This window comes from Jaculus jaculus, chromosome 23 (genome assembly GCF_020740685.1).
Source record: "Jaculus jaculus isolate mJacJac1 chromosome 23, mJacJac1.mat.Y.cur, whole genome shotgun sequence".
In the NCBI taxonomy this organism is placed as follows: domain Eukaryota; kingdom Metazoa; phylum Chordata; class Mammalia; order Rodentia; family Dipodidae; genus Jaculus; species Jaculus jaculus.
In genome coordinates, this window is record NC_059124.1 from 8529454 (window position 1) to 8557067 (window position 27614).

At 45.0% G+C, this 27614-nt stretch overlaps 1 protein-coding gene across 2 annotated transcripts in view; it reads right to left on the bottom strand.

Annotated features, from left to right (window-relative positions):
* Positions 1-27614, bottom strand: part of Ano2 (anoctamin 2) — a 382845-nt gene that overhangs the window by 171722 nt on the left and 183509 nt on the right. For both annotated transcript variants that reach the window (XM_045139660.1, XM_045139661.1), the window contains one exon: positions 4211-4345. In XM_045139660.1, coding sequence (XP_044995595.1) covers positions 4211-4345 — 135 coding nt within the window. The remainder of the gene's footprint in view (positions 1-4210; positions 4346-27614) is intronic.

Consider the following 27614-nt stretch of genomic DNA (forward strand, 5'->3'; position numbering starts at 1 on the left):
CTCACACCAGTCTCCTCACTGAAAGTACTCACACCAGCCTCCTCACTGGATGCACTCACACCAGCCTCCTCACTGGATGCACTCACAACAGCCTCCTCACTGGATGCACTCACAACAGCCTCCTCACTGGATGTACTCACACCAGCCTCCTCACTGGATGCACTCACAACAGCCTCCTCACTGGAAGTACTCACACCAGCCTCCTCACTGGATGCACTCACACCAGCCTCCTCACTGGAAGTACTCACACCAGCCTCCTCACTAGATGCACTCACACCAGCCTCCTCACTGGATGCACTCACACCAGCCTCCTCCTGCTCCTACTGCAAAGAGCTTTTGGCTATGATGGATTACATTCCCTCAAATGTTGAGTCAAAAATAAACCCTTCCCTCCCTAGGTTGCTTTTGTCAGGCAGCAATAAGAGTAACTAGTACACTATCTTGTCCTACTTTTAAAAATATTTTATTTTTATTTATTTATTTAAGAGGGAGAGTCGAAGGGAGAGAGAAAGAGATAGAGAAACAGTGGGCAAACCAGGGCCTCCAGCCACTGCAAACAAACTCCAGATGCATTCGTCACCTTCTGCATCTGGCTTACGTGGGTCCTGGGGAATCAAACCAAGGTCCCTTGGCTTTGCAGGCAAGTGCCTTAACAACTAAGCCATCTCTCCAGCCCTCCCCCACCCCTTTTTTTTTTACAAAAATAATCCATTGAGTCCACAGACCGCTAATGCGTTGGTCTTCCTAAGTGAGAAATGACGGGCACTGAGAGACATGTGGTACATCTGCAATGCCCACAACGCACCCTGCAGGTGTCCATAGCTCTGCACACTTAAGAATGTGTGTGAACGTCACGAGAGCATGCTTCTGCAGAGACATACAGCTTGCAGCATGCGCAGGCTGTGGCCGCTTCCAGCTGCAATGGCTGCTGTCACGTGTGTTTCCACATGGGGAGCTGGACACCTGCTCTAAGTCCTCGTGTGACCCGGCACATTGGTACTGTAGCCACCTCCCTGGCTCTGAGTCCCTGCCCACCTGCTTCCAGTGACCTGAGGCCAGACTTCGAGGCGGCACAATGTGGCAAGGAAAACACTCAGAGCCACGCTTGCTTTCTGAGGACACACCATGCCTAGAGGAGCCCAGGGGTCAATGGAAGTGTGAGCCTTGAGACTTCACTGCTTTCTGGAAAAGGCAAAGGCTCCAGACAGGAGACAGAAGAGTCACACTCCAGCCCTGGCAGACACTGGCTGCTGAACTTCAGCGATTTACGTGATCTGACTGGGCATGAGGTTGCCATGTCTGAGTGGAAATAATGATCAGCATCTATATAGAGTTTCCAACATGGTTCTTTACAGGAGCAAAGGAGCCACTGTATGAAAACCACCTCACAGCATGTACAGCAAGGCCATCTTCTCCAATCATGCCAATGAGCTGACCAAGTCAGAACCTTCTTATTTCCTGTGACAAAGGTCTCAGAAGTCCCGGTCAGGAGCATGCGACATGATACTGCTATGGGAAACATGCAAAATGCTCATCTCTTATGTGAACTTACAGCTTTATTCTACATATTGAGAGTGTCATCTCCAGGTTACTTGTTTCACAATACCATTTCAATATAGCGGTCCCTCCCCACCAGGGGATACCTACCTTTTCCTCAACAAGTCTAGTTCTTAGCCCTTTCTTCAAGGTGTCTCACACACACACACACACACACACACACACATGCCACTACCACATCATCCTCCCACGTCCTCGTCCACCCTGCCTCTGGGGCACGATCATGATGCTACACACTCATTGAGCATCACTGGCATGACTGGTCCAGAGTCTCTAGCCAAGTCAAACCCAGCCAACAGGACTTCTTGAGATCAGCCGAGTATCAAATTCTAAGATATAATTTTTTATACGTAATAGCTACTAGTCACAGTCTCGACATTCAAACAGAGAAAATCGGCAATTAAGCCAATAAACACTAGAAAGCAAAGACAGGCAGTAATGGCAAGCTTCCTATTCCCATTTCTCTTGGGCCACCTGTGTGCCTGCACTAGGTTCCTTTGAGAATTTGCAGTAAATTCTCCTTTTTTACTTTATCTAGTTCAAGCTGCATATTTATCATGTGCAAGCAGAAGACTTTAACATACCAACCACTCCAGTGAAACCTTTCCTACTACACCAAGGACAGGGCTCGTGAGTCTCACGGTGTAAACAATTCACAGGTGTAGGAAACACCTGAAACTGACAAGTCACAAGCCCTTCCTTCCCACCCATCCTCCATGAGCATCACCTTCGTGAGCATCACCTCTGGAGCCATCACCTCCATGAGCCATAACCTCCTTGAGCATCACGTCTGTGAGCCATTACCTCTGTAAGCATCACCTCTGTGAGCCATCATCTCCATGAGCTATCACCTCCGTGACCATCACCTCCATGACCATCACCTCCGTGACCATCACCTCCGTGAGCCATCACCTCCATAAGCTATCACCTCCGTGACCATCACCTCTGTGAGCCATCACCTCCATGGACTTTGGTGTCATTGCACTGTGGCCTGTCTGTGGCCTGAGGTGGATACATATCTATTTGTGTGTCCCCAGTTTCAGACAGTTCTGAAGAAATCAAGAGATTTGAATCTTTGTCCTTTGTTCTATTATTTTATATACTTGATTTATTCAACAATTAATAATCTTTTATGTCTCATTTAATTCTCATAGCATATGATAGGTTCCCATCTTTCAGCCAGAAAACTAAGACCCAGGAAATGACTGTCCAGTCACATAAGGTTTTTTGGGTTTTTTTTTCTGTTTGATTGTTTTAGGGATTTTGTTTCCTGTGTTCTTATTTTTTGTTTTCTCTTATTTTTGTTTGTTTGTTTTTGAGACAAGTTTTCACTCTATAGCCCAGACTGGCCTTGAGCTCATGGTGTAGGCCTGCTTGTTGACTCAAGGACATCCTCCTGCCTCAGCCTCCCAAGCGCTGCTTCCAGGCAACCACAGAGTTAATATGTAACATCCCCAGTTTTAAAATACATGATTTTGTTTTGTTTTGTTTTGTTTTTCGAGGTAGGGTCTCACTCTGGCTCATGCTGATCTGGAATTCACTATGGAGTCTCAGGGTGGCCTTGAACTCACAGCGATCTTCCTACCTCTGCCTCCCGAGTGCTGGGATTAAAGGCGTGCGCCACCACGCCTGGCTTAAATACATGATTTTTAAGCGCTCTTTTCTTTGTAGACTGTCTCCTTCCCAATAGTCTTTGTTCTATCTTGGTTGTTCACGAGTCCTTCCGTGGGGTCTCTCACTTATAGTTTCTCACTCCCGGAGCCGGAGTCTGATCCCTCCTTAGAGCCATCTTCCTATAGCATTTTGTTGCTACAGTACTTGGCCACATGGACGCGTGACCTCTACCCAATGACATTACAAACCTTGCCTTGTGTCTTATGGGAAAAGAGGGGAAAAAATATTGTCAAGTTAAGGGGGGGGAAATCGTTTCTCCAGCACAACACTTTTTGAATATTTTTTTTTAATTTTATTTGTTTATTTATAGGAGAGCAACAGACACAGAGAGAAAGACAGATAGAGGAAGAGAGAGAGAATGGGTGCACCAGGGCTTCCAGCCTCTGCAAACGAACTCCAGATGCGTGCGCCCCCTTGTGCATCTGGCTAACGTGGGACCTGGGGAACCGAGCCTTGAACCGGGGTCCTTAGGCTTCACAGGCAAGCGCTTAACCGCTAAGCCATCTCTCCAGCCCTAAATATTTTATTTATTTATCTGAGATAGATAGAATGGGCACACCAGGGCCTCTAGGCTCTGCAAACGAACTCCAGATGCATGCACCTCCTTGTGCATCCGGCTTACGTGGTTCCTGGGGAATCGAGCCTGGGTTCTTTGGCTTTGCAGGCCAGTGCATTAACCACTAAGCCATCTCTCCAGCCCCAGCAAAGTACTTTTTTTAATCAGGCATCTTTACCTGTGCATAGAAGACCCTTGCCCCCAGGGAATAGCTGATTAGGAAAAGGAAGTCGATCACACTCTACATGGCCCTGAAGCAGTTTCCAGAATCTGTAGCTCCCAGACCCATCTCTGGAGGGGTCACTAGTATAGGAGGGCAAAGGGTCAGGACTATGGGACACGCGTGAAACAGACTTGCAACTGAGATGAAATTCCAAGCTACTACCCTACGGGAATAGAGCCTCCCCTTTAAAGCCCACTTACCTGGGAATATCTTCTTCAATCGTTGCACATCCATAAAGAAAAACAATCACCCCGATGAGAGAAGATGGGATAAGGAATGACGTATACAGCCCCAGCCAAGCAAAATACAGTCCAATTTTCTCTCCGAAATACTTTCTGGACAACAACAAGAGAAAAGAAAATGAAACACATATTAGGAACATTGCATGCTTCCCTCATTTCCATTTGTTTTATGCGTACAAAAGAGTCAGCATAAATATTCGCTCTTTCATGTGACGCATTCAAAGACTACATGGGGAATTGCAACCTCAGCACAGAGTATCAACAACTGGTCTTTGCTGAGATGTAGTGCATTTCACTAGAAATACACACACACACACACACACACACACACACACACACACACCACTTGCCTCAGCTGCTATAGCCACAGAAGGAATCCAGCCCAAACATAGAACTAAAAATGTGCCGTCAATTTTGACATCTCTACCAAACATGAATACCATATTATCGTTTGAGTCTTAAACTGATCAACCTACAGAAAAACACACCTTTTTTTGAAACCAGTTCATTTAAACACACAAATTCAGGCATAAGCCTGAATATACATGAACGAATACACATTCAGTTCTTGAAGAAGGATTAGAAGAAAGTCAGTAAAAATATTTGTAAGTTTCTTTGGTTGAGTGATTCTATTTTTTTAAACATATTTTGTTTTTATTTATTTATTTGAGAGAGAGAGTGAGATTCAGAAATAGGCAAGTAGAGAGAGAGAGAGAGAATGGCCATGCTAGGGCCTCCAGCCACTGAAAACAAACTCCAGACACATGTGCCACTTTGTGCAACTGGCTTACGTGGGTCCTGGGGAATTGAGCCTCAAACTGGGGCCCTTAGGCTTCACAGACAAGCGCCTTAACCAATAAGCCATCTTTCCAGCTCAAGTGATTTTATTTTTATTATCTTATTTTGTTTTATTTCTGCACTTAAAGCCACTTTATTGAGGCAGACAGCTGCATGAAAAACTACAAATAGTTGATTTACATAGCTTGACAAGCCTATAAAACAGTCTATTGCCATGAGCCCTTCACCACAATCAGCCCATAGACATGATCATCTCCAAATGCCCTTCTGTCTTTCCTGTAATTTATTGTTTGCTTTTGTTGAGAAAGCACCAACGTTAGAGCTGCCTTCTTAGCAAAGCTTTCATCACAGGCCGTAGAACAGTCACACGTAGGCTCTACGCTGTAGAGCAGAACCCCAAAACGTCCACCTCTTGAGTGGCACGCTCCAGTTTCTCCCTCTTTGCAGGCCCTAGTAACCACGATTCCACTCTTGGATCCTGTGAGGTCTATAATTTTGAATTCCTCAGAAAGATTACGCCACGCAGTGTTGCTCCGTGCCTGGGCTATTTCCCTTCGCACCATGTCCTCCAGGCCCATCCATCCGTGTTGCCATCAGGGGCAGAATTTCCTTGTCTTGTGAGGCGGAGTAGCGCCCCATCGCAGCCCAATCCACGCTTTGTTTATTCACACACCTGTGCACGCACACAGGTTGCTGCTCACGTGAACAAATGTGGGCAGCGATACAGATAATGCCCTAAGCGTGGAAGGGCACAACTCTCATCCACATACTTACTTCTTTTTTGAATCTTCTTGTTTATTTTCATTTATTTATTTGAGAGCAACAGAGAGAGAGAGAGAAAGAGGCAGATAGAAAGAATGGGCACACCAGGGCCTCCAGCCACTGCAAAAGGACTCCAGACGCGTGCGCCCCCTTGTGCATCTGGCTCACGTGGGACCTGGGGAACCGAGCCTCGAACCGGGGTCTTTAGGCTTCACAGGCAAGCGCTTAACCGCTAAGCCATCTCTCCAGCCCTGCGTGCTTACTTCTGATAATAGCTGTTGTGGCAACGATGAAGCGACAGCTTGTTGTGGTTTTGCTCTGCCTCCAGTGACTGGAGACAGAGCCCTTCTTGTTATACAAGCTGACCGCTTGCGTGTCTTCTCGGCTAAAACAACAGTTCCTCTATTTCCTTCCATTTTTTTAAAAGTTGTTTTTTGTTTGTTTGTTTTTTATTTATCTGAGAGTGACAGAGAGAAAGAGTAGAGAGAGAGAATGGACGCGCCAGGGCCTCCAGCCACTGCAAACGAACTCCAGACGCGTGCGCCCCCTTGTGCATCTGGCTAACGTGGGACCTGGGGAATCGAACCTCAAACCGGGGTCCTTAGGCTTCGCAGGCAAGTGCTTCACCGCTAAGCCGTCTCTGCAGCCCTCTCCTTCCATTTTTAAGTGAGATTTCCTTTTGTGCGTTTTGTCGTCATTCTGTCACTGTTCTACCAAACCACTGGGTTGTAAAAGCCTTGGTGTTTCTTGAATCTGCCCTCCCCCGCCCCTCCCCGGCAGATCTACAGTTCACAACTGTTTCCTTCCCTCTGAAGATTGTGTCCTTTCCCTTCACTGTGTAGAAAGAAGCCTTCCAGTTCGAAAACAAAAAAAATCCCATTTGTTTCTAGTGTTCAGTGTCTGTGCCTTTGATGGCACAGTCAAGAAATGACTCCTAATGCCAATGTCTGCATATGAGCTTTCTCCCACACTTCATTTTACCAAGAGTTCTATGGTTTCGGGTCTTATCTATAGGTCTTTAATCCAATTTGAGGTGACTTCTGTATGACGAAATAGCAGGATTCCTATTACTTGTTTGCATGTGGATATAAAGGTTCCCCAGCACCACTTAGAGGGTGGCAGACAGTGGGGACCTTCTAACAGTGCTAATTCTTTTTTCTTTTTTAATTTTTTTTATTTATTTATTTGAAAGCAACAGACACAGAGAGAAAGACAGATAGAGGGAGAGAGAGAGAATGGGCACGCCAGGGCTTCCAGCCTCTGCAAACGAACTCCAGACGCGTGCGCCCCCTTGTGCATCTGGCTAACGTGGGACCTGGGGAACCGAGCCTCGAACCGGGGTCCTTAGGCTTCACAGGCAAGCGCTTAACCGCTAAGCCATCTCTCCAGCCCTAACAGTGCTAATTCTTACAACCCACGAATCTAAGGTGTCCTGCAGCTGATCAGCGCCTCCCTTGCTTTCTGTAACCAAAGCTTTGCAGCTTTTGTGTGCAAAGTCTTTCACCTCCTTGATTAAGGTTTATTTGTAGATATTTTATTCTATTTTAGGCCATTGTAAAGGAAGCATTTCTGTTAATTTTATTTGTAGACAGGTCATTATTAATGTATAGAAATGCAACCGGGTTTTTTTGTGGATTTATTTTGTAATCTGAAGCTTTATTCAATTTATGATGTCTAAGAATTTTGTTTTGTTTCTTTAATAGAACTTTTAAGGTTTTCTGTACTTGAGATCACATCATGTTTCTGCCTTTCTGATCTGGGTGCCTCCTTTTCATCTAATTACTCTCATTCTGATTCTCCAATCACTGCCACATTCCGCACCTTCGAAAGCAAGCTTTCATTCAGTTTTCATCATCGAATATAATATTCTTGGTGAGGTTTTCACAAGGAACTTTCTTGTGCTGTGGTAAATTTATCTATAGTAATTTGTTGAAAAAAAATTTTTTTAGTCATGAAACAGTATTGATCTTGCCCATTTTCTGACACCTTCTATTGAGAGTATCACATAACTTTAGCCTCCATTTCTCCAGCAAGGTTGTATCACCTGGGCTGACTCAGGAAAGGCTGAACCAGTCTCACAGAACAGACAGAGGGAGAGAGAGAGAGGGAGAGAGGGAGAATGGGCATGGCTCCGCGAACGAACTCCAGAGGCATGTACCATCTTGTGCATCTGGCTTTTGTGGGTCCTGAGGAATCGAACCTAGGTCTTTTGGCTTTGCAAGCAAGTACCTTAACTGCTAAGCCATCTCTCCAGTCCCAAAAGAGATTATCTTTTTGGCAAGAGGTTATTAGTGGGGGTTGTTACACCTGGAAAGAGTGTGCCAGGGTCCTGATGCCGGGGGGTTGGTGGGCTTCAGTTACCAAGAACAAAGTAAAGTAGGTTTTTAGGAGAGGGGAGGTTTCATGCCTCATGACCCAGCTTATGTGAAGCCACAGAGGGGCTGGATAGGGATGGTGGGGGGGAATCCAGCAGGCACTAGATAGGAGACTGAAGGCTCTAATTCAGGTGTCCTTAGGATCCCTGCCAACTGAGGGCCAGTCTTGCTTTCCCACCTGGCCTTGGGCTCTGGGTGGCACGTGGCCTCTTAAAAGTAACCGTGTTTGTGTGTTAACCCTAAACTTCTGAAGCCAGAGAAAGGCTTGCGTATCAAACCAGAAGTTCCCCCGGCTTACCTGCCAGAGCTGAAAGGTAAGACCCGTATTGCTGAACACAGCACAGCCTGCAGTCAAAGGCGTCGGGGGAACCATGCTGGAACTGAGAGGGAGCCCAGTTCCCTCACGGTGCTGAGTGATCTACTGGGGAATCACAGTTTCCAGCAGCATGAATGAGCAGGAGAGACTATGAGCAACAAAATCAGCCAGCCAAGCAAGAAGCACAGTCCCGTGCAACAGCCGTCCACAGCCCGTGCTGGGGAACAGCTGTTCTCGGACAGGCCGGGACATGGGGCCCGCTCAGTGGGGAAGAACTCACACCCCGTCCTGGGAACCAAGGCAGATTCCCACGGACAGGAAACCAATAGACTCCAGAGAGAAAGCTCCAATGCTCTTTGGCTAAGGAGACTGGGTACACACCTCAGTAAGTCTCTCAGATAACTATGCTTAGCCCCTTTGATCACCGTGAGTCCGAGGCCACCCTGAGACGACACAGTGACGACACAGTCAGCCTGGGCTAGAGTGAGACCCTACCTTGAAAAACCAAAGATAAATAAATAAATAAAAAGAGAGTTGGCTACCTATCATGAGAAGGGTCCCCGTTACCACAGAGTCCAGGAGTCACTGCATCACTGCAGAGAAAGCAGTCACAAATACTGCTAGTCTGAAGACCTTCCTCCCCCACTACCCCCTACCACACCCCCCCCCCCCCGTTCCTCAGCTCTGCAGCATGTCATCTGAAGTCAGTTGACTTCAACAAGAAACAAGAAACTCAAGTCTCTGGCAGCAGCATGAAAACACAGGATGAGGGCTGGAGAGATGGCTTAGCAGTGAAGCACTTGCCTGTGAAGCCTAAGGACCCCAGTTCGAGGCTCGATTCCCCAGGACCCACATTAGCCAGATGCACCAGGGGGTGCACGCATCTGGAGTTCGTTTGCAGTGGCTGGAAGCCCCGGTGCGCCCATTCTCTCTCTATCTGTCTCTCTCTCCCTCTCTCTCTCTCTGTCACTCTCAAATAAGTAAATAAAAATGAACAAAAAATACTAAGAAAAAAAAAGAAAACGCAGGATGGGAAAGGACCACTGAGCACAAACGCTCAGCAGCCTGGGGCCCACAATAAGCATAAAGTCACCGCAGGTGCCTCTGGAGGAACTGAAGGGCTGAGGAAGACCAATAATGAGCACTTCTAACAGGGACAAAATCCAAACTCAGTTCAGCCTTCCAATAGAAGCCTCCCTATTTCTAGGTACAAATCCTCAGCTTTTACTGCCCCATCCACACATGTTATCTGGCATTCAGTGAAATCATAAGATATATGCAAGGAATTAAATCTCATTGTCAAAACATGTGGCAATCTCCAATACTACATTGATTTTGATCTTATCATGTGTTAATTGTAATTCACATGTTGAAGGGAAATTCACTACAATACATGGATCAAGCACAAAGAAGTAACAAAAATTTATCGACAGCAATATAAAATGGCCCATAATGTATGTATTTGGAGTCCCTACAGGAAAGAAGACGGGTTTATTTGAACAGATAATTTACTACGAATGAAAATTTTCCAAAAGTCAGGAAAGACAATGAAACACAGATCGAAGATCAGAATATACCAAGAAGAATAAATATGAAAGCAATCAACAATCCCCCGCCTACACATACCGTAATCAACTCAGGAAAACAAAAAACAGAAAAAAATCTTTACGTAAACCAAGTGAGCCGAGCATCTTAGATACAGAGAAAGCACATCTTAGTCAGAAGCTGTAGCCAGTTTCTCAGCAGAAACTATGAAAACTAAACAGCGCAGCAGCTTTCAAGTGTGAAAAAAAAACTGTTAATGTAGAATAGTATATTTAAAGAAACCATCTTTCTAAAATGAAGGCAAAACCAAACTATGCCAGCAATCAAAAGCTTAGAGAACGCACTGCCAATAAGTTTGCCCTGCAAGAAATGTTAAAGGAACTTCTTTGAACAAAAGGAGTATGATTCAACTAAAAATGTGGCTCCGTAAGAAGAAAGAGAGTACCAGCAATGGCAAAAAGGATGATAAATAAAAAGTACAATTTTTTTCTTATTCTTAATCTTTTTCAAATAGAATTCATCATCTAAGGCCTGCTTTCTCAATGGAGAAAATGCCATCACCAAAGGGAGCTAAAGTAGGACCTCTGGAAGCCAGTAAAGAACTTCAGATGTTTTGAGGTAGGATCTCTAGCCCAGGCTAGCTTCGAACTCACTATGTAGCTGAGGATGACCTTGAACTCCCGATCCTCCTACCTCCACCTCCTGAGTATTGAGATGGCAAGCTTGTGTCCCCGTGTCCAGTTTATGTGCTGGGTACAGAACTCAGGGCTTCATGTATGTTAAGCAAACAGTTGACCGACTGAGCTGTACCCTCTTCCCAACAGCATTAATTAATACTATGAATTTTTTCAGACTTCCCAAAGACAACCAAGGTATGTAAACAGAATACAGTATACTAATGGTATTAAAATTAAATAGGGTAAAATGGGACAATTGGAAGCAGATGTCCAAAGTGGTATGTGGGGAATAATTAATGGAAAAATAGGTTTAGAGTACTTACTGAAGGAAATACGGTGTCCATGTATTGTGGGATTAATAGCATGTGTGTAAATCACATAAATGTCAATAACATAGTAGGAAGGAGGGAATGGAGGTAGACTTTGGTGAGGTTCCTGGCCTGAGTGTGATACAGTAAAGATAGTTCTGCAAACCCCAGAGAAATCACTACAATATGTGAAAACTAAATGTAACTACTGGACCAATATTTAAAATAAAAGTTCATAATAAAATAGAAAGATTTCAAAATGGAATAACTTAAGAGCCAGGCAGTGTGGCTCACACCTTTAATCCTGGCACTGGGAAGATGGAGGAAGGAGGATTCCTATAAGTTCAATACCAGCCTGAAATAAAGTGAGACCCTACCTCAAAAAAAAAAAAAAAAGAACAAAATAAAAATAGGAACAGAGAACAGATTAAATAGGTAGAAAAGTATAGTAAGATGATAGATTGAAAACACAAGTGTATTAATAAGTGTATTAATTAATAAGTGCATTAATATATGAAGAGTGAGTGGTCTAAACACTCCAATTAAAAGGCAGAGTTTGTGAAGTCGGGAATATAAAATTCAGTCATATACTCTTTTCTCTAACCGAAAACATAGTTTAAAGATAAAGATGTATTTGATATATAAGTAAGGATTATAAAACACTAATTTAAAAAGCTGACACAATGTAGAAATAACTAACCAGGGACATTGTGGAATGTTAGATAAAGATAAGGAGGAAAATTCAATATCAAATGATCCTAAATGTATACAGGCATTTTCAAAACATACAGAGTTAAAAAATGGATAGAATTTAAAGATAATAGACACATTTTCAAGTACGAACTAAAGATACTCTTCAACTTAAAATGGGCTACATACCAAAAAAAGCACAAAGTGAAAATATTGTTAAGTTTAAAATGTGTTTAACTGACTGAATTACATTTTAGAATATCATTCTGTTTGCCCTAAGATCACATAACTGACGGAAACTGCTCACTGCCACTGTCGCATGTTAGAAATTATATCTCACTAGTTAGGAAAGGATCATAATTTAAAATTCAAAGTATAGCTTCCACAGGATGTGTAGCCCTTTCACTGCATCTTGAACTGGAAAAATATTTGAGTCATGCTTGTCCAAGTCACAGGCTTTCTACAGTGACCTCCACGTTCCCCTCTCAGTCACTGAGAAAACGAATATCCAAGAAGCCAGAAGGATTTGGCAGGCGCCACAAACAAGCTCGACCTGGCTGGTATTTACAGACTAGTCCATCACACAACAGAGCACCAGTCTTTTCGATATACATTCACCAAGATGTTATGAGCCATAAAATAAAGTTAATAAATTTAAAATGATTGAAATAATAAATATTCTGTTCCCTGGCCATACCTAAGTTGACAGCTGGATTATATATGAGGAAACTGCCCCCCCCCCAACAAATTGGAAATTAAACAATTTCCTTCTAAACAATTCATGGATCAAAGAACAAATCACAAAGAAATTTGGGAAATATTTTCATTTGAGTAAAAAGGAAAATTAAACAGATCAAACTTTGAGGCTTCGAGGGAAATTTAAAGTATTAAATACTTGCATCATACATAAGAAAGTTTTTAATTAGTAACCTAAGTTTCTACTTTAACTAGACAAACAAAAGCAAATCCAACCCAAAGCAAGAAGAAGCAATAAAATAAATATGAGAACACAAATCAATCACTTTTCAATGTTACCAACTCATTCAATTGAATAAAACTGTGGAAATCTAGGACTGGAGAGATGGCTTAGCAGTTAAGCGCTTGCCTGTGAAGCCTAAGGACCCCGGTTCGAGGCTCGGTTCCCCAGGTCCCACGTTAGCCAGATGCACAAGGGGGCGCATGCATCTGGAGTTCGTTTGCAGAGGCTGGAAGCCCTGGCGCGCCCATTCTCTCTCTCTCCCTCTATCTGTCTTTCTCTCTGTGTCTGTCGCTCTCAAATAAATAAATAAAAAACTGTAGAAATCTAACAGAAGGTGTGCAAGAACTTCATATTGTTTATGAGATGTGGGCTGGCACCTTGGTGTAACAGGAGTTGGAAAAGTCTCTCAACTTCTCATACCTTCATTTTTCCTGTTGCAAATTTTGTTACTATGAAAATTCAGTGATCAAGATTTATGAATATACAGTAAATAAGAAATAAAGGTTGGGCTGGAGACATGGCTTAGCAGCTAAGGTGCTTGCCTGAGAAGCCTAAGGAACTATGTTCCATCTCTCTCCAGATCCCACGTTAGCCAGATGCACAAAGGTGAGGCAAGTGCAAGGTCACACATGCTCACTAGCTTGATTTCAGTGGCTGAGGCCCTTGTTGCACCAATTCTTTCTCTGTGTGTGTCTCTCTCGCTCTCTCTAAAAACAAAAATCAATCAATCAATAAAAGAAATGTTGGCTGTTACTGATAATATCATTCTGAAAAACTGAAGGGCTTCTCATCAAACATCTCCACTGTGAATAACAAAATAGGAATAGATGTTTGCATGCAGATATTCAACAAAGAGTGTGTGTAGAGAATACATAAACAATTTCTATCTACTGATAAGAAATGGGTAGATAACTCAATAAAAACAAATGGCAAAATCCATGACTCTGTTATCTAACAGGATAGTCAGGTGACCAAAAAGTATAAAAGGTGGTTGGTGTTCTTAACCACAACGCCTGCCCTCCTGTCCAGTAAAGTTGCACCTGCTCATCTACCAGTGTTTACAAAACCCTATATTTGGAGTAATTTTTCTGTAATACAATATTATCATTTGTGTGTCCATTGTTTTTAGCAGAAAATAAAATCACCAGAAAGCAGACTGGAAGGATAACACCCTTTACCAAGGAGGCACACCTCATCTGGTGCCCACAATATTCTCCCCCCCTCCCCGTTCCAGTGCCAAAGGTCTGCCTTCCTGTGAGTTTCTAGTTAATCGTTATTCAAGACTCAACAGTCAAATACAGCTTAACCCTGACCTCAAAGCCAAATATAAAAAACTGAAAGCAAAAATTAACTAATTAATTGATTAAAGAAAGAAAGGGGCTAGGGAAATGGCTTAGTGGTTAAGGTGCTTCTCTGCAAAGCCTAAGGACCCCGGTTTGATTCCCCCACGTAAGCTAGATGAGCAAGGTGGCACATGTGTCTGCAGTTTGTTTGCAGTTCTGCCTTTCTCTCTGCCTCTTCCTCTCTCTCTCTCTCAAATAAATAAAATAGAAAGAAAGAAAGAAAGAAAGAAAGAAAGAAAGAAAGAAAGAAAGAAAGAAGGAAAGAAGGAAGGAAGGAAAGAAGGAAGGAAGGAAGGAAGGAAGGAAGGAAGGAAGGAAGGAAGGAAGGAAGGAAGGAAGGAAGGGAGAGGAGAGAAAGAAAGAAAATAAGAAGAAAGATTGAATGAATGTTGTCAGGCCTTCTTGGGTCCTCGGAAGAAAAACTTTCGGTTCCCATAGCCGTGTTGTGTTGTGAGTAGGTATAGAGATACCAGAGGGCTCTGCGTCTAAGTCCACAACCATTGGTTCTTTGGAAGACAGCCTGGGAGTTCCTCACCACCGGAGAAGCCACACAGGCCAGCAAAGACCTCCCGCTGCTGACACTCGGAGATGGCGCAACATGGTTCTCACACTCAAAACCATTCCCAGGAGCCATAGATTGTTACTAGAAACTTTTCAGTGCCAGGGATGGGATACCTTCCAGTGAGTTGTTGGCCAGGGAGGTCCCTGATGCCCCCAAAATATTACAGGCCATTGCTGAGGCCCTTGGTTTCCCACCAGGAATAGATGGTAAGACCCTATTGCTGAAGACTCCACTTACATGAGCTTCAAGGTCACTGAGAAATCCTGCTAGAACTGAGCTGATAACCTTTTCCATGTAGACCAGCTGACAGAAAGCTGGAAAAAGCTATGCTGTATGCAGCTCCATGGGAGAAAAAGAGGTCACCAGTGGAGATAAACAACAGTGGTCACTGCAAATCTAAAGATGGGCCAGCCAGGCCAAATGAGTCTGGGTGCAATAGTGGCATGTCTGTTATGGGGGAAACCAACTGTCCTCTAACTGGACTGGAGGCCCATTCCATGGGAGGAAACACATCCCTAATATTGAAAACCTACAACAGGGGTAGTCATGAGCCCTAGGGGTGTAACATCTGCTGCTGTCTGGCTAAATGTATATACTAGGCTTATCAAACTGCCAAGTAAGCACTTCTCTTAATGTTCAAACCCACATATTAATGGTACTTTCACTTTTGGTTAAAGAATCTTCTCTTTTCAGATGGCAGTGACCTTGGGATGACTCAAAATGACCATAGTGCTGAGAAGAAGTGACAGAGGAGTGCTCAGCACTGCAATATCTCTATCACACCTTCCAAGGTTCAGGATCCATTGTGGAAGAGGTGGCAGAAAGAAGAGCCAAAGGAAGGGTAGAACTCCTTACAATTTGCTCCCTCTGGACACAAAATGGCCTGGATATCCATGACCATGCAGTGCCTGACACTACCTACACAAGACCATCATAATAGGAGGAAAAAATGATGACATCAAAATAAAAGAGACTGATTTAGAGGAGATAGGGATATGGTGGAGAATGGAGTTGTGAAGGGGAAAATGAGGAGGGATTATCATGGTTTTTTGTCTATAATTATGAAAGTTCTTGGGCTGGAGGGATGGCTTAGAAGTTAAGGTATTTGCCTGCAAAGCCAAAGGACCTGGGTTCGACTCACCAGGACCCACCTAAGCCAGATGCACAACGTGGCACATGCATCTGGAGTTCAGTTGCAGTGGCGGGAGGCCCTGACATGCCCATTCTCTCTCTCTCTCCCTCTCTTTCTCCTTCTTTCTTTCAAATAAATAAATAAGTCAATATTTATAAACATGGAAGTTCTCAATAGTGGAGGACTTTATGCCCAGTGAGTCATCTGATGCTTTCCAAACCTTAGACGTTAAAGTTAGGGCTTGGACTTAACGTTAGATATGCGCATGCGTAGCAGTCCAAACTCTCTCTTTAATTGCAGGTTTGTTAAACAGCCTCTGTTATGGATGGCCCGAACGTGAAATACCGCCCACAAGATGATGTTGTGAACGCATGGCTCCCAGCTGAAGGCACTACTTGTGGAGGAAGGCGGCCACAGACGGCGTGTCCTGGGGGGGGGATATGTTATCCCCATTCACGTCCTGCCTTTCTGTCTGCTGCTGAGCCATGAAGTGGGCAGCTCTTTCCTCCCACCTGCTCTTGTCACCATGCTGTTGCCTAAGTACATAGGGCCAAGCGACCGGGGGCCAAACCCTCTGAAAACGTGAGCCAAAATAAACACTTCGTCCTCTTGAGTTATTGTGCCAAGAAGTAACTAATGCAGTCTCTCTGGAATAAGTAGGCAGCAAACTGAAGCATCAACGTCCCTGTCAGAATGATCTGTTTCTTCTCACGGCCCCCTCCCCCACCTGCCTCATGAGAGTTTCTAGGGCAAGGGGAACTGAACTCGCGTCCCTGTGGCAGAGACGACAGGAGACGGCTTCGGCCCCAGAGGCTGCAGCGTGACAGACTCCTTCCACGGGCACTTGAGCCCTAAGCTCATCTCATCTCTGCAGCCAATCAAGCTCTGAGTCCACTGCTAGGGCCGGGGTCCCCCACTACTGCTCACTGTCACCCCTCAGGGGCGGGTACAGGGTCAGGCTGATGGGCATCAGGGCTGAGACCCAGAGCCAAGATGGCTGTCGTGTACCCCCGGAGGCCCATGTGCCAGCACATGCACCCAGAGGAACCAACAGAACCGAAGCCCGGGAGAGGCGGGGGGGCCAGGTGGGCCGGACTCTGAATCCAGGGTCAACTGCGGAAGGGAGACACGCTCAAGAGGGCAAACTGGGAAAGAAGGCTAAAGCAAGAAAGACAAGATGGGGGACTGGAGGGATGGATTATCAGTCTGAGGTGTGTGCCTGCAGAGCCAAAGGACCCAGGTTCGATTCCCCAGGACCCGCAGCAGCCAGATGCACGAGGGGGTGCACGCGTCTGGAGTTCATTTGCAGTGGCTGGAGGCCCTGGTGTGCGCGCTCTCTCTCTCTCTCTCTCTCTCTCTCTCTCTCTCTCTCTCTCTCTCCTTCTTTCCCTGTCTAATAAATAAATAAATAAAAATGAAATGTTTTTCTTTTTTTCCTAACAAAGAAAAACAAAATGGGATGAAGCCAAGAGCTTGTAAGACATGGCGTTGGTAGGCCCCTCTTCTGAATCTAGTTCAGACACTGAAGCCAAGTCCTCTCCCTGGGCCTTTCTCCTGCTGGCATGGTCCCTTTGGTGAGTGGGTGGGTGTCTGCCAACAACCATACCTGCCCACCAAGGGAGACAAGCATGACAGAACCCGACACGACACAGGAAAGCAACGTCACACGACGGCACAGTGACAACACAGCCCAACGCACCGTGGCAACCTAACAGCGTGGGATCCCATCGCGCCCTGACACGACCAGCTCTGTCTCCGGGGGCTTCCTTCAGTCCAGGAGCTCTGCCGGACGCGTCACACGCGTTCTTTCGGATTGGGACTCGCAAGAATTCTGCAGCGAACTTGGGTCCCTGGCAAGCAAACACTGTCCTTGTGTAAATGTGCGAGGACCCTGGAGGACAGTGGGGCCTGGACCTCAGATTGCACTGACCCCTCCCTGCAGAGGCAGGAGTCTCAAAATACGCTAGCACTTGTGCAAGTTCCAGAAGGTATGACATATGGTCCCCACTTGGGAGAGGGAGACGGGAGACCCGCAGTTAAATAGCTCGCCCAGGGCTGGAGTGATGGCTTAGCGGTTAAGCGCTTGCCTGTGAAGCCTAAGGACCCCAGGTCCCACGTTAGCCAGATGCACAAGGGGGCGCACGCGTCTGGAGTTCGTTTGCAGAGGCTGGAAGCCCTGGCGCGCCCATTCTCTCTCTCTCCCCTCTATCTGTCTTTCTCTCTGTGTCTGTCGCTCTCAAATAAATAAATTTAAATAAATAAATAAATAAATAAATAAATAAATAAATAAATAGCTCGCCCAGGTTGTTGACGCTGTTGTGTTGGGGGTCAGAGGGGGGAGCAATACGCGGCTCTGCCTCTGAGGCCCGACAGGCACGGCTTTTCACACTACCCCACTACACCACGGATGCGGGCTGCGTAGAATCTCTCAGGATGCAGCAACAGTGCGAATTCCCAACGCCTCGGAATATTCCAGAAGTCCCATTTCTCAGGCACGGGGCTCTGCCCCATTCCCATGGAATGGAGTCACAGTGAAACAGCGTTAATTGTCAGTTTTCCAGCGGGCTGAGTTCTAGCCTCGTGATTCCTGCAGCCTGCGGGACACTTCCCCCCAAACGGACGGCTCTGGGGCAGAGTCTCAGCGTCAACGGGGCTCAAGTGGGGACCACTTTTTCAACCACGCTCTGAACTAAATTCTGTCTTACTTTTTTTTTTTTTGTATACAGAACCAAAGTGTAGTTACTCAGGATGAAAAGATGGGTTTTTTTTCTTCTCTATCAAATTCTATATCCAACCCATCATGCAATCCTGTAGATTTGTCATGTAATAATAATAATTAATAATAATAATGTGTCACATCCAAGACTGCTACACCACCTACCCCCGAGCACCCTAGCCCAGCTGAAGTCCTCAGTGTTCTAGGTCGTTACAAAGGCAGATGGCCTCTTGTTTTGCCCTTGATCTTGCCCTGTAATTTCCTCACTGTACATGAGCCAGAAGAACCCTTGACTCTGTTGGGAAGGTCTCCCTCGATCCAAGATGATGTCCTACTTTTTTCTACGACACACAAGATAAAAACCAAGATTTCTATCTTGACCCACAAAGTCCTATTTGATCTGCTCTCCATCCTTGGCACTGCTTGAGATCTACTGGGTTCCTTGCTGTCCCTCAAAGACACCATCTTCTCCCATCTTGGAGCCTTGACCACGGCTGTTCCTGTATCACCTTTAACTCTAAGAATGTGCCTGGTGCATCACAGGAGCGTGGGAGCGTATGTTTAGTGGATGTCTGAGCTCTGTCTCTGTCTGCCCCTCTCTCTGTCTCTCCTTCTCTCTTCTCTGTGTCAGTCTCTCTCCATTTTTCTCACCTCTTTTCTCTCTCTCATAGGTGCTCATAACAACTTCTAAGGTAGTTTCTAGACTGATCTCTCTGCTCTGCATGAAGTGAGGGCAGCTCAGAGAAACCGAGTGATGTGTATAAGGCTGACAAAGGAAGAATTCAGGCTCCAACTCAAGGCTGCCTGAGTGCTTAAAAATATTTTATTTATATACTTATTTTTAGAGATAGAAAAAGCCAGATAGAGAGAGAATGGGCATGCCAGAGCCTCTAGTCACTGTAAATGAACTCCAGACACATGCTCCTCTCTCTTTCTTTGTCTGCCTGTTGTGGGCACTGGGGAATCAAACCTGGATCCTTAGGCTTCTCAGGCAAGCCGCAAACTGCTAAGCCATGTCTCCAGCCCAAGGCTGTCCGATTTTAACCCGCACTCTACCCATGAGTCCTTCAGGTGATAGTGTAGATGGTAATGTAGACTTTAGCCCCTCTGCTAAAAAGTCATTATCACCTATCTTCTATTTTGACAAGAGGCTCGAAAGGACCCTCTGAGGTCATCCAAAATGCAATTCTCCATTCTCTGGTTTACCAAGCCCTCTGACTTCCAAAAGGAGGCTGACATGAGAAAGCTGCTCCGATTCCCGTTTGCAAGGAAAGTCAGCAAACACAAGGATTCTTTCAACCTTCTGTTTGTTAGTGAGCCTCGCTTGAGCTTCCAAGTCCACGTCAGGAGGTGATTAGAGACACATGCTCCCACCACGTCCGCGATCATTTATCGCCTGCTGGTTTTGGCCCTTTCACACTGTTTGGATTCTCATGCCTAAATGGTGCTTGCTTTGTATCCACAGCAGATCTTTAAATAAAGACGGAAACATAAGGAACCCTGATGGCGAGATACAGTGTGTGAGTGTGGGACACAGAGATGGTAATGAAATCCACAACTTGGCCTCTCCCTGGGGTTCACACAGATCCATTCATGGCAATGCTATAGTTTGGACCTCAAGTGTCCCCCAGGGTCTATGTAGGGTCTATATAGGCTTGGTTTCCAGCCCACAGAACTGTTTCAGGGTGGGGAGCCTTTAAGAGATGGGGCTCAGAGGAAGGTCTTCAGGTCACTCTTAGTATATCCTCGAAGAAGACTGTAGGGCCATCATCTCTTTCTTTTCTCTTCATCAACTGATTACCTCCAGTTTCGTTATTAGAATTGAAAGTTAACTAACCCATGTATATAACTCATCAAAATTCCTATCTGACCTGGGCTGGAGAGATGGCTTAGCAGTTAAGCACTTGCCTGTGAAGCCTAAGGACCCCGGTTCAAGGCTCGACTCCCCAGGACCCACATTCACCAGATGCACAAGGGGGCGCACGCGACTGGAGTTTGTTTACAGTGGCTGGAGGCCCTGATGTGCCCATTCTCTATCTCTATCTGCCTCTTTCTCTCTCTGTCTGTCTGTCACTCTCAAAATAAATAAACAGATAATTTTAAAAAATTACTACCTGACCTATAAGGTCATCCCATGGCAATCTACAGAGAAGTCCTTGCAAGAGTAACCTAAACTCTTCCCTTTTAGCCCGTCATTTGGAAATGAAAGATAACTATTAGATAACACAGTTAACCAAATCTCAGGGGGGAAAGGCAGGGCTTTTTGTCCATGTTCAAGATGTAATATGATGGTAAACGTGATTCTGTGTTTTATATACATCATTTTCCAAACCAAAGATGATACACTGTGGTATTTAAAAATGCATTTGCAAGAACATCTTTTTTTTCTTACATAATTTAATGTGAGAACATAAACAGCATGTGCCACATTTGTTAAAAAGCAAAAAGTATAAACTATCTCTATATAGAGTGAATACTATAAAAGATTGTGTGTAAGTGAATTTGATAGTATAATTATATATATATGTATGTATGTATATATATATATATATATATATATATATATATATATATATATTTCTATTTAAAGTCACATCTTCACAGTATATCACATGATATTAATATTAATGATAAGGATTCCACATATGCTCTGCTAATGAGGTTCATGGAGACCCTTTTTTTTTTTTACTCCACCTGCCCTGTGCCCCAGAAGCTGATATGGGCAGGTTGCTCAGCCCACCCCCTTGGCTCCCTGACCTGCGGGTTGGCCAATAGGGAACCAGAGCAGGGGTTTAACTGTGAGGCATCAATGTTCTCCAGCTTTCCGGTACAAAGCAGTGGGAGTGACGGACTAAACAATGGCTTCAGCATGGCGCTCCCCCTGGGTCAGCATGCACTCCATCTTTCTGCTTCTTGGGCTTAGGGGTGCTAACGCCCCCCCACACACACACATGCACTATTGCCGGTCAATGGGATGCTTCCTTTGATGGTTTCCATATGCTCAGTTACCCACGTGATGGTGTCAGGACCCTTACAACATGCCCTGCAAGTCTCCAAAAGGGGGTGACTAGAGGTGGAAGTTACTGATCTGTTAAAAGTCTCATTTTACAGGTTTAAAATAAAAACTGAAGCTAAAGAAGTGTTATAAGAGTTTTCCAAAATGACCCACCACCAATAACAAGGCAAAGCCATGTTCAAAAACTAATTTTATGTATACTTCTTGTACTTAAAATGAAATCGTCAGTATACAAAGAATTAGATTTCACTAGGACACAAGTAAAATAAATAATAATAATAAATAAAAATAAAACATGGGCTGGAGAAATGCCTTAGCAGTTAAGCGCTTGCCTGTGAAGCCTAAGGACCCCAGTTCGAGGCTCAATTCTCCAGGACCCACGTCAGCCAGATGCACAAGGGGGCGCATGCGTCTGGAGTTTGTTTGCAGTGGCTGGAGGCCCTGGTGCACCTATTTTCTCTCTCTCTCCATATATATATATATATATATATATATATATATGCCTCCTTCTTTCTCTCTTTCACTCTCAAATAAATAAACAAAAATGAACAAAAAATTTAATTGTAGAAAAACAAAAAATTTTATTTTTGTTTCCCTTCCTCCCATTTTTTCTGTACCTAATGTTCCCATGGTGCCCTCCACCATAGCCCATCTTCCATTTCATGTTACCAGAGTCATTTTGCCTCCTCCGTCCTCTTGACATCTCTCATCACACCGGCAAATGCTCAGACCTCTGCCAACCCTCACCCTCATCTCTCTCACCAAGGGCAGCTCCAAATCTAGTCAAGGAATACATGGGAAACAGACAAAAGTTTACTGCCTTTCAGTATAAGGATGTAAGACTTAACATGTTTGGGGCTGGAGAGATGGCTCAGCACTTAAGGCGCTTGCCCGGAAAGCCTAAGAAGCCAGATTTGATTCCCCAGCACCCCACGTAAGCCAGACACACAAGGCAGTGCGTATGTAAGGGGTTCGTACGCAGTGGCTAGAGGCCCTGGTGCGCCCATTCTCTCTGTACCCACCTCTTCCTCTCTCTCTCTCTCTCTCTCTTTCAAATAAATAAATAAAATATTTGTTTAAAAAAATTAACGCTTTTGGTAGATGGAGAAAGTGAATCCCAGAAAGATTCTCCTCAAAGCAGGGTTACTGCTCCCATATGCAAAACACACCAAAACAGAGTACAGAAAGTGCTCTAAAAACCCGCACGTAGAAGATTCCAGCGTGAACCCACATTGCTCTATACTTTTCCAAACAGAAAAGAGTCCAGACCCCACAATGAGAAGAGACTAAAGGACAGAGTTGACTTGGCCTTTCCTCCTTGTGGGTATTGACAGAGGAAAACGTGTGCCCTTTTCTCCTAATGAGGGTTCCCCAGGGGAAAGACCAACACCACCATGGGTAACAGTCATGCCAAGGAGAGAGGTGCACTGGATGCTGAACAATCACTGCGGATGAGTGCCAACAAGGGAGGGAGGGAGGAAGGAAGGAAGGAAAGGAGGAAGAGGAAGGAAGGAAGGGAGGGAGGGAGGAAGGAAGGAAGGAAAGGAGGGAGGGAGGGAGGAAGGAAGGAAGGAAAGGAGGAAGGAAGGAAGGAAGGGAGGGAGGAAGGAAGGAAGGAAAGGAGGAAGGAAGGAAAGGAGGAAGGAAGGAAGGGAGGGAGGGAGGAAGGAAGGAAAGAAAGGAGGGAGGAAGGGAGGGAGGGAGGAAGGAAGGAAGGAAGGAAGGAAAGAAAGGAGGGAGGAAGGAAAGGAGAGAGGGAGGAAGGAAGGAAGGAAGGAAGGAAGGAAGGAAGGAAGGAAGGAAGGAAGGAAGGGAGGAAGGGAGAAAGGGAGGAAAGAAGGAAGGAAGGAAAGAAGGAAGGGAGGGAGGGATGGAGGGAGGGAGAAAGGGAGGAAAGAAGGAAGAAAGGGAGGGAGGGAGGGAGAAAGGGAAGAAAGAAGGAAGGAAGGAAGGAAAGGAGGGAGGAAGGAAGGGAGGGAGGGAGGAAGGAAGGAAGGAAATAAAAGGATCCACTGCTGCAATTTGCATTTCCAGCCCTAGACTATCTATTCTGAGAGCCTTTGATCTGCAATCCTGCCTGACTGCTTTGCCAATTCCAAACTGAATTCTTTCCACTGCTAGTTTTACCCACTCTTCTACCTCTAGAATATCTTTAATGGATAAGAGAAGAGAAATAATTAAATAAGTGGAAGGAAGAAAAGAGGGAGGGGAAAAAATGAGAAGGGAAGGAAGGAAAGGAGGGAGAGAGAAAGAGACAAAAGTAGATCCTACAAAATGAAAGCAATCTCCACAGTCTCATCTTCATCCAAGGGGTCACAGATGCTCGTGAGTCATGCCAAAAACTATGGGGCTGGAGAGATGGCTTAGCAGTTAAGGTACATGCCTGTGAAGCCTAAGGACCCAGGTTCGATCCCCCACTACCCACAAAAGCCAGATGCACAAGGTGGCGCATGCATCTGGAGTTTGTTTGCAGTGGCTAGAGGCTCTGGCATGCCCATTCTCTCTCCCTCTCTCTCTCTCTCTCTCTCTCTCCCCAGTAAATAAAAAAGAAATAAATCTTAAAAAATAATAAAAATCTGGAAGGATAAGAACAACATGTTTCCATAATGTTTTTCTAAGCAGCAAGGTGCATTATCCTGAACACCATAAGTCAATCTTTTTTTTAGCACTTTTCCAGGTTAGTTTCCACTGCATGTGCATCTGAGACCATGCACTCCCTTATGCAGAAGCCCAGACAGTGTCCTGCCCCAGCATTTAGGACAGTCTTTGGTATGATGTGCAGTAAACCTCAGAGATGGACAGAGGAGCAGAGGCAAGACACGTCAAAAGCAGATCTACATGCAGTCAGAGCCAACTCCAGCAGCCCCTTCCCAAATGCCCTGATTCCAGTGAAAGATGTCTACGGGAGTCAACCAAAAGCACCCTTCCATCTCAGCACGCTCCTCCGAGCGGGTCGGTCCTTCCTCAGACGACCCACCGGCCAAGCTGGTAGACGTGGCTTCGCGGCTCACCTGCGGCGTTCTAGAGTCTGTTTCTACCACTGCTTTACCATGACCGTCAACAAGGCGTGCTTGACAGAAAGCGCGTGCACACACTGACCGCACGAAATCTTCCCAGCCTCCCTTTAGAAAAGAAGGTGACAGCTGATGTTGTCAAGTTGTCGGAAGCTAACCAGCTATGATGAGGTGAGAACTTCTCCCATGTCCCCATCCCACTGCCCTTGGCCTCTTGTTATCAGATGTGTTGAACCTCACCTCCCCAGGCTGGCTGTAGGTAGTACCTAGGTATGCATCTTTTGCTCCCTGCAGGGACGTTGCCCCAGGGCTCTGTTCATTCCCCACCATCTACAGTGCAGATGAATGAACGTGTGATGTGAACAGCTACTGAGTCACGTGTAAGAAAGCTCTACCCACCTCCACCGCCTCAGGTGAGGAGAGACTCATCGGGAGCAGCGCCAATGCCAGTCACCAGGCTTCGATTTTTCTGGAAGAATCTTCGTGTCGATGACCTTTACCACCCATGAGCTTTCCCTCAGCATTTCTTGTAGTTAAAATATTTTATTTATTTATTTATGAGAGAGAAAGAGAGAATGGGCACACCAGGGCCTGTAGCCACTGCACACAAAGTTCAGACACAGATGCATGTGCTCCCCCCCCCCCCCCCGCCACCGGCGCATCTGGCTTACGTGGGTCCTGGGGAATCGAACCCTGGGTCCTCAGGCTTCTCAGGCAAGTGCCGTGACCGCTAAGCCATTTCCCCAGTCCTCTCTCAGCATTTCTTAACTTAAAGACTAGAAGGTGAAGAGGGTCGTGGATCTTAGAGGCAACCTGGGTCCTTCTGCCTTCGTCTTGGTGGAACTTTCACAACACATGAGGCTTAAGTCAAAGTCGTTCGTGCCCAAGGCATGGCCCTTGAGGAGAAGGACAAAGCCACACCTGCCAGGCCACAGGGTAATGGGGGAGAGGAAAGCTACCAAACTGTACAGCCCCAAAGAGCTCAACTCTCATCTTAGCAAAAGCCAAGGATCCTTTATTCACCGCTCCCCAGTGTTCTTTCAGAACCCCAGGACACATGACAGCTTGTGTACACAAGCATGAAAAATCAGTATTTTTAAAATATGAGTTGAAGGGAAAGAGAAGCAATGCGCTTATAAACCAAATGTAGAAACTGGCATGAGCTTAGAGGTGATTAAAAAGCTGTTGGTTGGGGGTTTGTATAGTCAAAGAGCTCAGAGTCAAACTATTGTAATGTGAGGCACAGACGTTAACCAAGAGCTTTTAGCATTGTGTTTCATAAAAAGGATGGTAACTGGATTTAGGGACGTGCACGCCTTTAATCCCAGCACTTGGGAGGCAGAGATAGGAGGATGGCTGTGAGTTAGGGGCCAGCCTGGACGACAGAGTGAGTTCCAGGTCAGCCTGGGCTAGAGTGAGACCCTACCAACCAAAACCAAAACTAACCGAACAAAAAAAGAATGGTGAGGGCTGGGAAGACAGCTCAGCAGTTAAAGGTACTTGCTTGCAAAACTTGATGGCTTGGGTTTGATTCCCCAGTAGCCATATAAAGCCACATGCACATACATCTGGAGTTAACTTGTGGTGTCAAATTGCAATGGTAGCTGAAAAGCCCGATAGCTCACTCGCTCGCTCTCTGTCTCTCTCTCTCTCTGGCTGTCATTCACATCTCTATCTATCGACCTCTCTGTTTACAAATAAATAACTGAAATATTTTTAAACATTTTAGTTATTTATTTTATAGAAGAGAAATGAATTCCAGATGTAAGTGTCACTTTGTGTATCTGCCTTTATGTAGGGGCTTGAGGACTCAAGCCCAGGCCATTAGGCTTTGCAAGCAAACACCTTTAACCACTGACCCATCCCTTCAGCCCATAAATAAAAGATTTTAAAACATAGAAATAAAAAGAAACGGTTGGGCTACATCGATGGCTTAGTACTTAAGGTGTTTGCCTGCAAAGGCTAAGGACCCAGGTTTGACTCCCCAGTGCGCAAGTAAGGCAAATGCGCAAGGTGGCGCGTGCGTCTGGAGTTCGCTTGCAGTGGCCGGAGGCCCTGCTATGCTCATTGTACTCAACTCCCTCTTACAAACAAAATAAAGTATTATTTAAAAGAAGAATAAATACAATGATTGAGATGGGGAGGTAATATGATGGAGAATGGAATGTCAAAGGGGAAAGTGTGGGGGGGAGGGTATTACCATGGAATTTTTTATATAAGCATGGAAAATGTTGATAAAAATTAAATTTAAAAATGCAAAAAATTAATTAATTAAAAAGATTTAATCAGAATCTAGGTATATATAGAATGATTAAACTTTTCATTTCTGATAATGAAGGAGATAAGAGAAAGCTAGCTTCTTCCAGACAGTTAAATCAGGGGCAGCAGTCCAACAAGAAGCTGTTACCCTGCTAGCTTTGACAGAGCCTGGTAAAAATGGAGGAAGCACTTTTCTCAACCTGGGTATGTTTCTGCTTGCCTTCTATCTGTGCTTTGCTTTGAAAAAAAAATTATTATTTAGTACTATTGATTACATCCTTTTGAGAAATATGGATTTTTTGACAGTTTGAATTTATAAACTGGGAATAACTAAAAAATAAAGTGGGAAATGGAGCTATTCGTTGGGACCTTTGTGAACCAGAGCTGAATAAGTTTGGAATAGAGAAGTTGAATTTCTCTGTTGGAAGTACAGTTGCTGGAGATTCTTTACCTGAAAAAAAGTTCATATTTTAATATATTGGGTTCTAGCTCTAAGAACTGATTAATGTTGAAAAAAATAAAAAATTTAAAAATTTAAAAAAAAAAAAGAAGAATGGTGAGGTTATGGGAACCAATGCTCACCCATGCTTCGCTGACACTCCAAAGAAAAGAGACGGTCCAAGCACTTGTGCCCACCTCGCGTGAGGAGGCAGTGGAGCCAGGGTGTTTGGGGACATTGGCAGCAGAAGGTGGTAAGAGGGGAGAATGGTTGCCTCGCAACAACTGGGTCCTCTCAATGTCCAGTGACTGGCAATATGGGCATGGAAAATGGCTCCTAAGGCATCCAAATACTCTGTCCACAGAGAGCATCTTTTTTTTAAATATTTTTGTTTTTATTTTTATTTATTTGAGACTGACAGAGAGAGGGAA